Genomic DNA, 10,965 nt, shown 5'->3' with positions numbered 1-10,965 from the left:
ATTCATACTCGTCTCTCTGCTGTCTTCATTGTTACTATAGTTACAATCAAAACTTTTGGACATATGGATATGATTCCATACTGTATGTGTCACTAAAAGTAGCAGCAGGCACACACAATGCACCCCTGAGGAAACTATTTCTGTTCGGCCTTGCCTCAAATGTCACAGTTCCTGATATCTGCGCCGCTGTGTCTGTCATGATGAATGTCATTTCTGTTTATGTGTCCCTCTGAGACCACTACTTGAGATGGGAATCTATGTTTGAGGGCACTGTGGTGGATCAATGTGAGGGAGGGCAAAGGGGGTGGGGTCATAAATATAGCTCCTGGTTTTTGAGTCTCTGGGCCCCTTGGCTTTCATGGTCTCACAGGAAAACAAGCCTCCTCAAGAGACTCAATGTGGAGCTCATACACGTGTGTGCATGATGTGTTTGTGGAGAACAATGAGGAGTGAGTGTATAATAGAGTAACTGTGCACTTTGTCACTTCCACATGTGCTCACAGTTCTGCATAAAGGACTTGAACGGCACCACCTTCACCAGGATATTTGTGAAACCCGTAATCCCCCTTGTCCCAGAAAAAAAGGAACGGTTGGGGACATTTGCTTATTACCTTTCAGTGGCTGATAAAGTTATGCACACTTAGTAATTGGCAGATGGAGGAAAAGTTTTATGATATGGTCTGCACAATACTGTACACACAAACCTTTGTATCTGCAGCTTTGTGTGTGTGGTAGTAGTGGCGATGCTGGGGTGCTTTGAATACTACAGTCGTCACAAAAATTTGAATACTACTGATAGGATACACTTCTGCCAAGAGAGCAAACAGTTCATTCACTTCAAACAGAGGAATTGCTCTTGACAATAGTGTGGCCTCACAGTGCTATTTACACTTGTAACCACTGCAGGTTATTTGTTATGAGTAATAAAAAACATATTTACAATGAAATATTGCTTATTGTCTTAAAGGGAATAGCTTTTTAATTTCTTTTGCAGCTCCCACTCAAGGTATTGTTCAAATAGAAAAAATACTTTGAAAATGACACTGAACACAAGGCTGTAATAAAACAACACACTTTATTTTCTAGGCAGTATAGAAAAAAGTATAAAAAACATCAAAACTTGGCATGTATAAATGCTTTTATAAAAATCATTTAAAAGCTAGTATAAAAACAATGCATTAAAATGTATAAAAAGATTGTCTGCTAAGTGTTTGACATGGGCTACTGCAGTTTTAGTATGACAACAAATTGCTGACTGAATATGCATTATAAAACAATACAAACTATTCAAAGAAATGTTAAGAAACAACAACCATACAAAAGTTTCAACTGGGCTTTTGTTTGTAGCATAATATAAAATATCAGTGTTTAGTACTCTCACTTTTTTATGGAGAATATAAAATTCAAGTGCAGATTTGTCTCAGTCTTACTGGGTGAAAACTCATGGTTTCAAACAAGTAAGATCATTCAATAGTTTAACATGTATAATTATATTATATATATATGTGTGTGTATATCTATATACTTAAATTTTAACAAATATAACTGTTTGTTCATTGGATATTTCCTCATACATGATAATTTGACAGCCAGAGACAAATGGAAAGTTGAAATGAAATTTCAATTTTTTCAGTTCAGTTTTTTTATGAAATAAAAGGTGCCAATGTGGTAATCAGGTAATACTAAGAGAACTGGCCCCTTCTGCTGAGAAAAGCATTATGACTTATGGTAAAGATAGGTTAATAATGCAAGAACAGACGTAGCTGCTCTCATTCAGTAGTTTGTAGTTAAGTGTTTACATGCGGTGGCATAGACCAAACACTTGAAATTCTCAGTAGACCCAATATATGCTATTAAAGAAAGCAACAGAAAAGTTTCAGAGGTCAGTTTTGAATTCATTAATATGCCTTAAGATATATGATAATGCTAAGAGGGCTTAAATACTTTACTTACAACACTGCTCCATTGGCCAATTGTAAAAACAAAAACAAAAAAACAATAACAAAGTAATATTAAAACAAAAGAAATAAATTAATCAACTTGTTCTTTATATTAATATCAAAATTCGGAATGAATAATACAGCCCAACGCAAATTATATAGCCACCCTATCCCATTTATAATACAACACTGATAATAACACAAGACAAAAAGTAATAGAACAAACATTTATAAAAACCCGAAGCAAATTCTATGTAAAAGATATTAAAAAAAACAACAAAAAAGTAATAGTCTTTGGTTGGTCCAATCCAACAAGTGTGAGTGTAAAAACACTGGTGGCATAGAGCCTCTCCCAACTGTTGTACCACAACAAATATGAAACCCGCTGCGCTGCGTCCAGCGCAGGGAATGTTGACGTTTCCAGATCAACATGTGTCTCTGTCTACATGACCAGTGTCCTTGTAGGGTAAGTGTTGATGTACTTGTGGCTCTGCTCCGAGGCCAGAACGTGTTCCTCTGTTTTCCCACAGGTCACCTGCTCCCAGGTACTGAGCTGCTGTAAACCAAAGATGAAGTGAATGAGTTTTTGTGGTTCAAATACAACAGCTACGAATCTACGTATAAATCCACATCAATACATACACATATACAAACATACACACCTGTAGTGGGCTGCCCATGCCTCTGCGAGGGAGGTGGTAGGTTTTGTGCCTGTCTTCATTCAATAATGAGCTTGTAAGTAGGTCCTGAATGAAAATGACAAAAACATATGTTAAAGTAATGTACAACAACCTATATTACATCAAATACTCTACTCCAGGAGGAGGAGGTGCATGGGATGTGGTGTGAAAAGTTCAAATGGAAACTTACAGGTACTTCTTGTGCAGGACCACTGGGGGAGAAGAGTTGTGTGTGTAGGTCTTGTGCCTCCCACTGCATGCACGGGCTCCTTTCACATGGGGACTCCACCTGAGATGCAAAACACATCATACATCATGTAATGTTCATTATTATCATGAGTCATGCAAAACTGGGCTTCCTTCACCACAGCTACTTCCAGTTATTCCTAAAGCAGATCGACAATGTGTTGCAAAATTGAAAAAATAACAAAACAAAACATAAAAAACCCCAAATCATTCCCCTACATTTGCTACAGTACCACAACCGCAAACAGAAAGTACGTTCAATTTTTCACACACTTTGCCTTCTCTACAAATAAAAACTAAAACTTCTTGTGTGTTGCATTGCTGCTCTGCATGGTTTCTTTATATATGAAGTGGTTACAGTGAGTGGAAAGTACCTCTTGTTTTATCTTCTTCAGAGGTGGCTCGATCGCACACTCCATCGGCTCCTGTTTAATGGAGTTGACCATCTGCTGCTCCAGAGGGTTGTTCTGGAAAAGACACAAATCCCTCAGTGAGTCTCACACACACACGATAGGAGCAACAAAAGTGGATAAATACACTATTCTTTAGAGTGTTTCTTACCATTAGTTTGAGGGGGAGGGATCCAAACTTGGCTTCCTGCAGGGCCAGAGCTGACCTGAAAGGTGTGGGTGTGCGAGGCGTTGAGTCCAGGATCGTACGGCAAATGTTTGGAGTTCTGAACCTGAGAGAGGAGAGATGTTGCTGTTAGTAAAGCTTCACCAACAACAACAACAACAAATATTCACAGTCCCGTAGATCAGAGACAGAGCTACTCACATTTCATTCTCTTTCTGAGGCCTGAGAGAGTGGTCGATCAGAGGCTTGGTGTCCACGGGTGAGTGCATCGGTAAGCTGTCGCTGTCGGAGTGGTCTGGGCTCATCGACTGGGTGAGAAACTGTGGGACAAACGGAGAGAAAATCACTTAAGGAGGGTTGACAAGGATAAGTTTTCACACTAACAATGTTTTAGATCACAGCAGCACACTTTAACTACACAGACGAACAGGGATAGAGTGAACAGGACTGGTGTTTCAAGAGTAGGAATGAGTGAAGTGAAATTTTAAAAAGGATGGAGAGCAGAAAGACTAATTCACTAATTCTGGGTGATTGGTTTTGGATGTCATGAGATGGCAGTTTGGTGATTGGATGGATTCTGATCTCATGCAGCTGCTTTTAACTACCTGTGAGGGCGAAAAGGGTAGATTTCTGACTGGTGAACTGGTAGTTCTTGACCCCTGATTGGGTAAGACCCTGTCTGTTTTGAGTACTCTCTTATCCACGAGCCCACTGGTAGGGGCCTCACCCACTGAAGAGGGGCTCTGGGAAAAGGGTGGGGGAAAATAGGGGTCAAGGCCCACTACTGGGAATGATCTACACCACTAATTGCTAAGCTATCTTTTTCCAATCTAGACATAATTGGTCAAAGCAGACACAAAAATGAATAAAAATCAACTTCAAGCCAAAGGAGAAACAAAACATATTGTCAATTCAGACTGAAGACACTTACTGAATCAATGACGGATTCCATGAACTCACGGCACGGCATGGCATTCGAGAACGCCGGGCTACTGTGGTGACTGTGGTGACTGTTGCTGTTGTTGTTGTTGTTGTTGCTGCTGTTGTTGCTGTGGGCACGTGTTGCCGAGGCGCTCTCCTCCGGTAGGCAGCTCTGGCCGAGAGGCAGGGCAGGGGCGGCTGCCAGGTGATGATGCAGAGACATGGCCACACCCTCTGAGCTGTTGGACAAAGAACTCTGGCTGACCCAGCTCTGGTAGGGCGAACTCATCTGCAGGGGGGAAAAAAAAGAGACGTAAAGATTGAGGAGCTGAAAATACATAAATATATCTGAAAATATTAAAGTGTCAAAATAGCACAAGAGAAAAAAAAATGCAAGGCTGATAATTAGGGAAGAGGTGTGCGAATTGAACGAATGAGAAAAAGAGAAGGAGAAAGGGAACTTTAATGTAAATGCCGACAGATGTGTTAAGTAGAGTTGCACAAGGGGTCATGAACACCAACATGGTTATGAGGTCCTGTTTCATCACTTTTGCAGAAACAGACCCCCCAGATGTTTCCTCCTCCTTATTCACACAGACCCAACCACTGTCCTTAAAGCCAGGGTCAAATACACATGCACATAAATTGAGCTGTCACATTTTCACATTTCAACGCTCACCCACACCCAGAACTCACACACACACACACACACACACATGACTCACTGGTAGTGATGGCTGTCCTCTCAGCTCATTTTCTGTCGACATGAGCAGCAGTTCGATCTCTTTCACCCTCTGCTCCTTCTCGGGGTCCTCTTCGTTATAGTGTCTCTGAGGGGGGGACAAGAGCAGAAGGCAGATTTTAGTTCTCTGCATCCTCACTAGTGATCAATCATATTGCATTTCCTTGCTTTTTTCCTTTCTTACCTGTATAGCAGCGGTTCCAGGCTGGGGAATGTTCAGGAGGTTCAAGTTGACGGCCATGGAGAAGGGCACCTGTTGAGAAACACGCGTGGGTCAAATGAATGAAACTCCTCCAGCTTAGACACAGTTTCTCCCGCCAGCAGCATCCATCCCACATTTCAAATGTACTGTAGCGTAAAGCCCACTCACTCTGTGTGTGTTCATGTAGGTGTAATTTGGCGACAATGGAGGCAGCTGTGCTTGATTGAGCGAGTGGCCGGGGTATCCCATGATGTGGCCGCTGGTCTTGACGTAGCCGTGGGCGATGGAGAGCGAAGCGTTGCCGGCCTTCGACGCGCTCTGCAGGTAGCCCTCCTGTTCCACCTTCCGCCTCATGGTGGAGTTCCAGTGGTTCTTTATAGCGTTGTCAGTCCTGAGAGTCGTGAATGACACTTAATTAGCTCACGGGGTCAATTATTATAAAACACATCCACACACCCGTAACTATGCAAAATGGCCAACCTCTTGATAGTGTTATCATTACAGGCAAACACACAGGCTGACACAGATAAAGTCTCAGTTACACACACTTATGTACACACACTCAAACTGATAAGGTTATCAGCACAGAGCAATTACAATCGTGTCTAAACTACAGTATCTTTTTTCACTTATTCTCTTTGTCTTCATCATTTGATTGTAGGAATTTCTCTGTGTGACTTTTTTCTCTTCCCATTCATGCTGTAACTCTATCCAATCGTGTCTTTTCAGACAAAAGGGAAAACTTTCTGTATTCAAACATCCATCTTCTTTAATTTTCTGTGTGTTTTTCTTCATCATTTGCTTCTTCTCTTTTTATTCCTCCTTCAGCGTCCTCCCCACCATTTCACTCTCTCAACCACAACATTGCGCAGCCAACCAACAAGGGTTCAGTGATTCATCTAGCTTCTCTTTTTTTCTTCTTCTTCCCATCCACCTTTCTCTTTTCTTCAATCTCTGCCTCACCTGCCAGGGAGCAGCTTCGCGATTTCGGCCCAGCGGTTGCCCAGCTTCTCGTGCGCCTGGTAGATGATTCGGTCCTCCTCCTCAGTCCACGATGTCTTCTTCACCTCTGGGTTCAGGTGGTTGTGCCAGCGCTCGCGGCACTGCTTGCCAATCCGCCCCTTCAGGTGCTTGGCGATCACCGACCAGCGCTTGGCCCCGTACTTCTGGACCAGCTCAATCACCTGGGGTGGACATGTTTGTGTGTGTGTGTGTGGGAGGGGGGGGGGGTAGGTGAGAAAGAGAAAGAGGAAAGCCAAGAGGGGAGGAGGAAGAGTGTTAAAAGGGAAGAGAAGTGAATGGTAGTGGACGGGGCATGAGGAAAGAGGAAGGAAAGCGCAATAACAGGGAGGAGAGGGAGAAGTAGAGTGGTGCAGAGAAAGAAAAACAACAAGGGAAAGAAGTAAAAGGTATATGGAGGGAGGGAGGGGGGGGTATGATAGGACAAGAGAGAAAAAGAAAATACAACCTTGTTAGTTATCCATTAAAGAAAAACTAAGACACCCATGCATTGTATCACTAAACACTTCCCTTCTCCTTCTTTCCAATCTTCCCTCCTTCCCTCTTTCTTTATCTTTCAACTTTGAAGAGGTGATCGAGAACACCTGCTGGTGAGCACCGAGGGAGTTTCCAGTGGAACGTTAGCCCCTCTGCTAATCATTACAGTGGCATCTGGGTGGAAATATAACTCCTTTGGACGAGTTCAATAAACACTTTGCAGGTTGTAAGAGACTAAACACGTTCTGTGTTGAGTAATGGCAACTTTTTTAGGTAACTTAAAATGTGCAACAGCAGCCAAGCAGTTGCTACAGAGCAGTTGCTTTAATCACACAGGAACATAAAGAAATAGTTTTTAGATTCTTTTTTCACCCTGGATGACACTGATTGCCTCTTTCCTGTGAGTACTATGTTACTCCAAATTGCCTAATATAAGAAACCTCGGTAGGTGTTAAAGGTCACCACTGATGGCTCTCTGGAGAGCGCCTTCATGTTGATAATATAATACTATAAAGGCTTTAATTAAGTTATCTGCATTGTTTTTCCTTACCCTCTGGTCCTCCTCTTTCGTCCAGGGCCCTTTGATGAGTTCTGGGTTCAGCACCTTCTGCCATCTGTGCTGACACTGCACATCTGTACGATTCTGGCAAAGGTCATGGAACAAGGGCATTAATTATCACTTTTCTCACATTGTGGGAGATTATATGCAAATAAACCAGTAGATATCATTTAGAAGTAAACTTTGCAATCATGGAGAAAAGGGATAAAACAAAAAAAGGCTTTGTTTTGACATCACTTTGCCACAAGCATGCTCTGTTTGTCTCAGTGTGCATGCATGTGTGAACCAAACAGACGTATTACTTACAGTTAATAAGCTTGCAATGAGTTTCCAGTCTTCTGATCCATGAAGCTCAACAAGTTTCTTCAACTTCTCGTCCTGGAAAGAGAGAATTGCAATTCATTTTAAAATGAGGGCATTGGTGTGTGTGTGTGTGTGTGTGTGTGTGTAGTAAGACCAAACAATTAAGAAAAGGCTCCCAGGTTTCTGGGTAATTATCTTTCCTGAGGGAATTTCCATTTAACATTTCAATATATTTGATTGTTTTGGCAGGTGTCTGTGCTTCTACCTCTTCTCGCGTCCAGCGTGTTTTGCCGAGGTGGCGTTTCCCCGTCTTGGCCAGTGATCCATCATAATCATGTTCATACATCTCGGTCTCCTCCTCATCCTCTTCACTACTGTAAACACTGCGGACAGCAAGAAAGAGAGAGAGACAAAGCATTTTAAAAAAAGAGGTGGTGGCTGTGGCTGTGTGAAAAAGAATAAAGGTAAATAATAGCACAATAAGTACTTAGTCTATTTCCACACTACTCCCTAATCATCTCTTTAGAGAGTGCATAAAGAACTCAGCCCACTCTTTAACTCATCAGGTGTCAACACAGACAGAACCAGTCATTCTTGAAGGTTTGGGTGCAGGCTTTTAGCCAAGACACCCACAAGGGGAGAGAGAGAGAGAGAGAGAGAGAGAGAGAGAGAGAGCAGAGGGAGGGAGGGGGTATGGATGAACAGGTTCCAATGTTTTTAGTTTCCACAGATACTGGGATTGGCACATGCGATCATAATTTCATGACTCTGGCGTGTTGGGACCTGCAGTGGCATTGTGCACCATGCACCATGCACACACATACACACACGCACACACACCTTGTTTTTGTTAACCAATCAGGATGTAGACCATGAACATAGGAGGCTAGGTTGGGTACTCTGGTGTAATACAGTAACAGGTGAACAGGAACCTGTGAACCCTGAGGTGTGCATGCACCTATCTATGTAAGAGGATATTTACTATTTACTTCCTTTTTTATTTTTATTTTTACAGTTTACTCCAATGTGCCTGTGTTTCTTGATTTACAGTTATGGCCATATGGAAAAACTGACAAACAGCTGACATTTAACTTTTATCTTTACAATAAAGAAATTCAAATTACAAACGTTTCACATTTTAACCAGCAACCAACTAACACTCATTTCAGAACAAAATAAAAAGCAATTATCAATCACAAAAAAAGTCAGCACTTTGTGCAAAAACAAGCAAACAAAGGACCGTGTGAGTACAACACATCCAAGTCATAGTAAGAGTGATGAATCAACCGAAAACTGCAGCATGAAGCTGTTTAATGATGACCACTGCTCTCGTTTCAATCGCCCGGGTGGTTTTGTGTTAAGTCAACTCTCGTCACATTTTCTATCAGTTTATCTGTGTCAGACCATGAGAATAAACCAACAGCCCGCACTTGACATGCACGCTTAAATTCAAGCAGCCTAACCAGATGCCTTTCAGGGAAAAAAAGATGTACCTATCGATGCCCTTCAAGAGAGTAGCCTATGTTAGTGAGCGAGATCATATGAAGCGGTGCGCGTGTCAAAACAAAAGATATCCAAAAAAAAGTAGCCTCCTCTCGGGTCAAGTGAGCGCAGAGGACGCAGTGAAAGCGGTGTCCAAAATAACAGTAAGCGCCATTCGCTTTCAGCGATGCTGCGGCAGCAATCGGGGTATATTTCATCAAAGAGACTTTAAAATGACCTTTATACCTGCTAGATACAGGCGTAAGGTCCAGTCCGCGAGTTAAACAAACATGAAAGTGAAAACCTGTGTCTGAGTGGAGTGATGGTCAGCAGAAAAAAAACAAAGCCTCGTGAAATATAAATGATTTCAAAGCTATCTCGAACTAAATTTAGGTTGTGAAATTGTTGCAAAACACATTTTAAAGTGTCTGAGGGCGTTCAGCCAAAAATACACTGAGACGTAATAATGCATTGTGTTTATTATAGGCTCCTATTAAAACCAATGGCCACGCACCGTGTAGTGCACAGCATGACACGCGCCTGTCCACCCGCCGAATGTTATTAATGTGTGTATGTGCGCTCGCGCGCGCGTGTGTGTGAGAGATAGAGAGGATCCTTTCTCTCGCGCTCCCTCTCTCTCTCCACTGACAGCAGCGCGAGGAGCGCACATGCCAGATGACCACCACCTGTCATGAGCGCGCGAGCGAGATACCCAAACCACTGCTCTGCTTCAACAAAACGGCTCACAAACACCAGAAACAGCAACAAAAGCATAAAAAAACACGTTGAAAAAGGAGAATAAAATCATAAATTCTGTCAATGAGATGCACCACTGACCCCTCAACCTCACGCCGTATCCAGCAGTAGTGGCCGAAACGAGTAAACGGCAATAAACAAGCAATTGCGTATGAGACGCACATGGAGAATAAATAATAAAGTTGTAATGTTAAAGAGCTGCTGGAGCTTACCTGTTTCTCGGCCGCCGAGCCATGTTGAAGTGTGTGGAGCGGCTCGCAGGTTGCGCTGAGCACGTACTTTCGCTATCTGCACTGAGTTTGTTCTGCCGGCGAGGAGGAAGGATGACATTAATTTAAACTACGAGCAGCCACTACTGCTCCTCCCTCCACTCTCATCCCGGTAAATTTGGCGCTAGTGAATGTGTGCGGCCCATTGCGCATGCGCAACTAAAATAGGCCCCCTTCACTGTAATCCGACGTTTTGCCTTCACGCTTTGAACAAACATGAGTAAAGTCATGATTTTAGTTCATATCCCAGAAAGCGATACAATGATAATGAATATTTGCTATAGTTAAATACATTCTATTATATTATGCTCTTACGTTGTGAAAAAAGTGCATTAGGCTGGCTATCTAATCCTACATCTACTACCAAGCAAAGAACTACACAATAGCTACACCAATTCCACGATATAACTATCATGATGAAAAGATGGTTGAATAATATGTTACAAATGAAAAAAGATCAATTCCCATTTTTTGTGATTATTTCAGGACTTCATTGCACAGAGATAGTGCGTGTCAATGGAGAGTGTTAAGATTTCCGAGGCGCCCATGAAGGCACCAGGTTACTGCAGCTTAGACTCGTAGAAGGCGCGTTTTGCCTGGCTGTCCGCGCTAAACTCTTATTGTCAACAATTTTCGTGGGTTAGCCTACTTCTCTTCTACCGAAAAAGGAGAAGGAAACCAAGGCATCTGGACGGAGTAAACAATTGCGGAATGGGTTGTTGGCATGAAAGGAAATGCGAAGTAACCGCACTCAGTGTGTTCGGCTACCTGTTTGTGTAGTGCCTGCTGGTG

At 42.5% G+C, this 10,965-nt stretch overlaps 1 protein-coding gene across 1 annotated transcript; it reads right to left on the bottom strand.

The window, feature by feature from the left end:
- Positions 1-1,662: 1,662 nt before the first annotated feature.
- myb (v-myb avian myeloblastosis viral oncogene homolog) lies at positions 1,663-10,254 on the bottom strand. Its single transcript, XM_084000421.1, has 15 exons — positions 10,117-10,254; positions 7,932-8,049; positions 7,670-7,741; positions 7,355-7,447; positions 6,271-6,491; positions 5,476-5,698; positions 5,290-5,358; positions 5,089-5,193; positions 4,374-4,652; positions 3,644-3,762; positions 3,428-3,548; positions 3,241-3,333; positions 2,811-2,909; positions 2,603-2,686; positions 1,663-2,496 (listed from the first exon to the last, which is right to left on the bottom strand). Exons 1-15 carry the CDS (start codon positions 10,137-10,139, stop codon positions 2,383-2,385), a joined length of 1,833 nt encoding a protein of 610 aa, XP_083856547.1. The 5' UTR covers positions 10,140-10,254; the 3' UTR covers positions 1,663-2,382.
- Between the last annotated feature and the right edge of the window lie 711 nt (positions 10,255-10,965).

The sequence above is a fragment of the Trachurus trachurus genome (assembly GCF_905171665.1).
Source record: "Trachurus trachurus genome assembly, chromosome: 24".
Lineage (NCBI taxonomy): Eukaryota > Metazoa > Chordata > Actinopteri > Carangiformes > Carangidae > Trachurus > Trachurus trachurus.
Note: the sequence above shows the minus strand (reverse complement) of the source record. Positions and strands in the feature narration are given on the sequence as shown.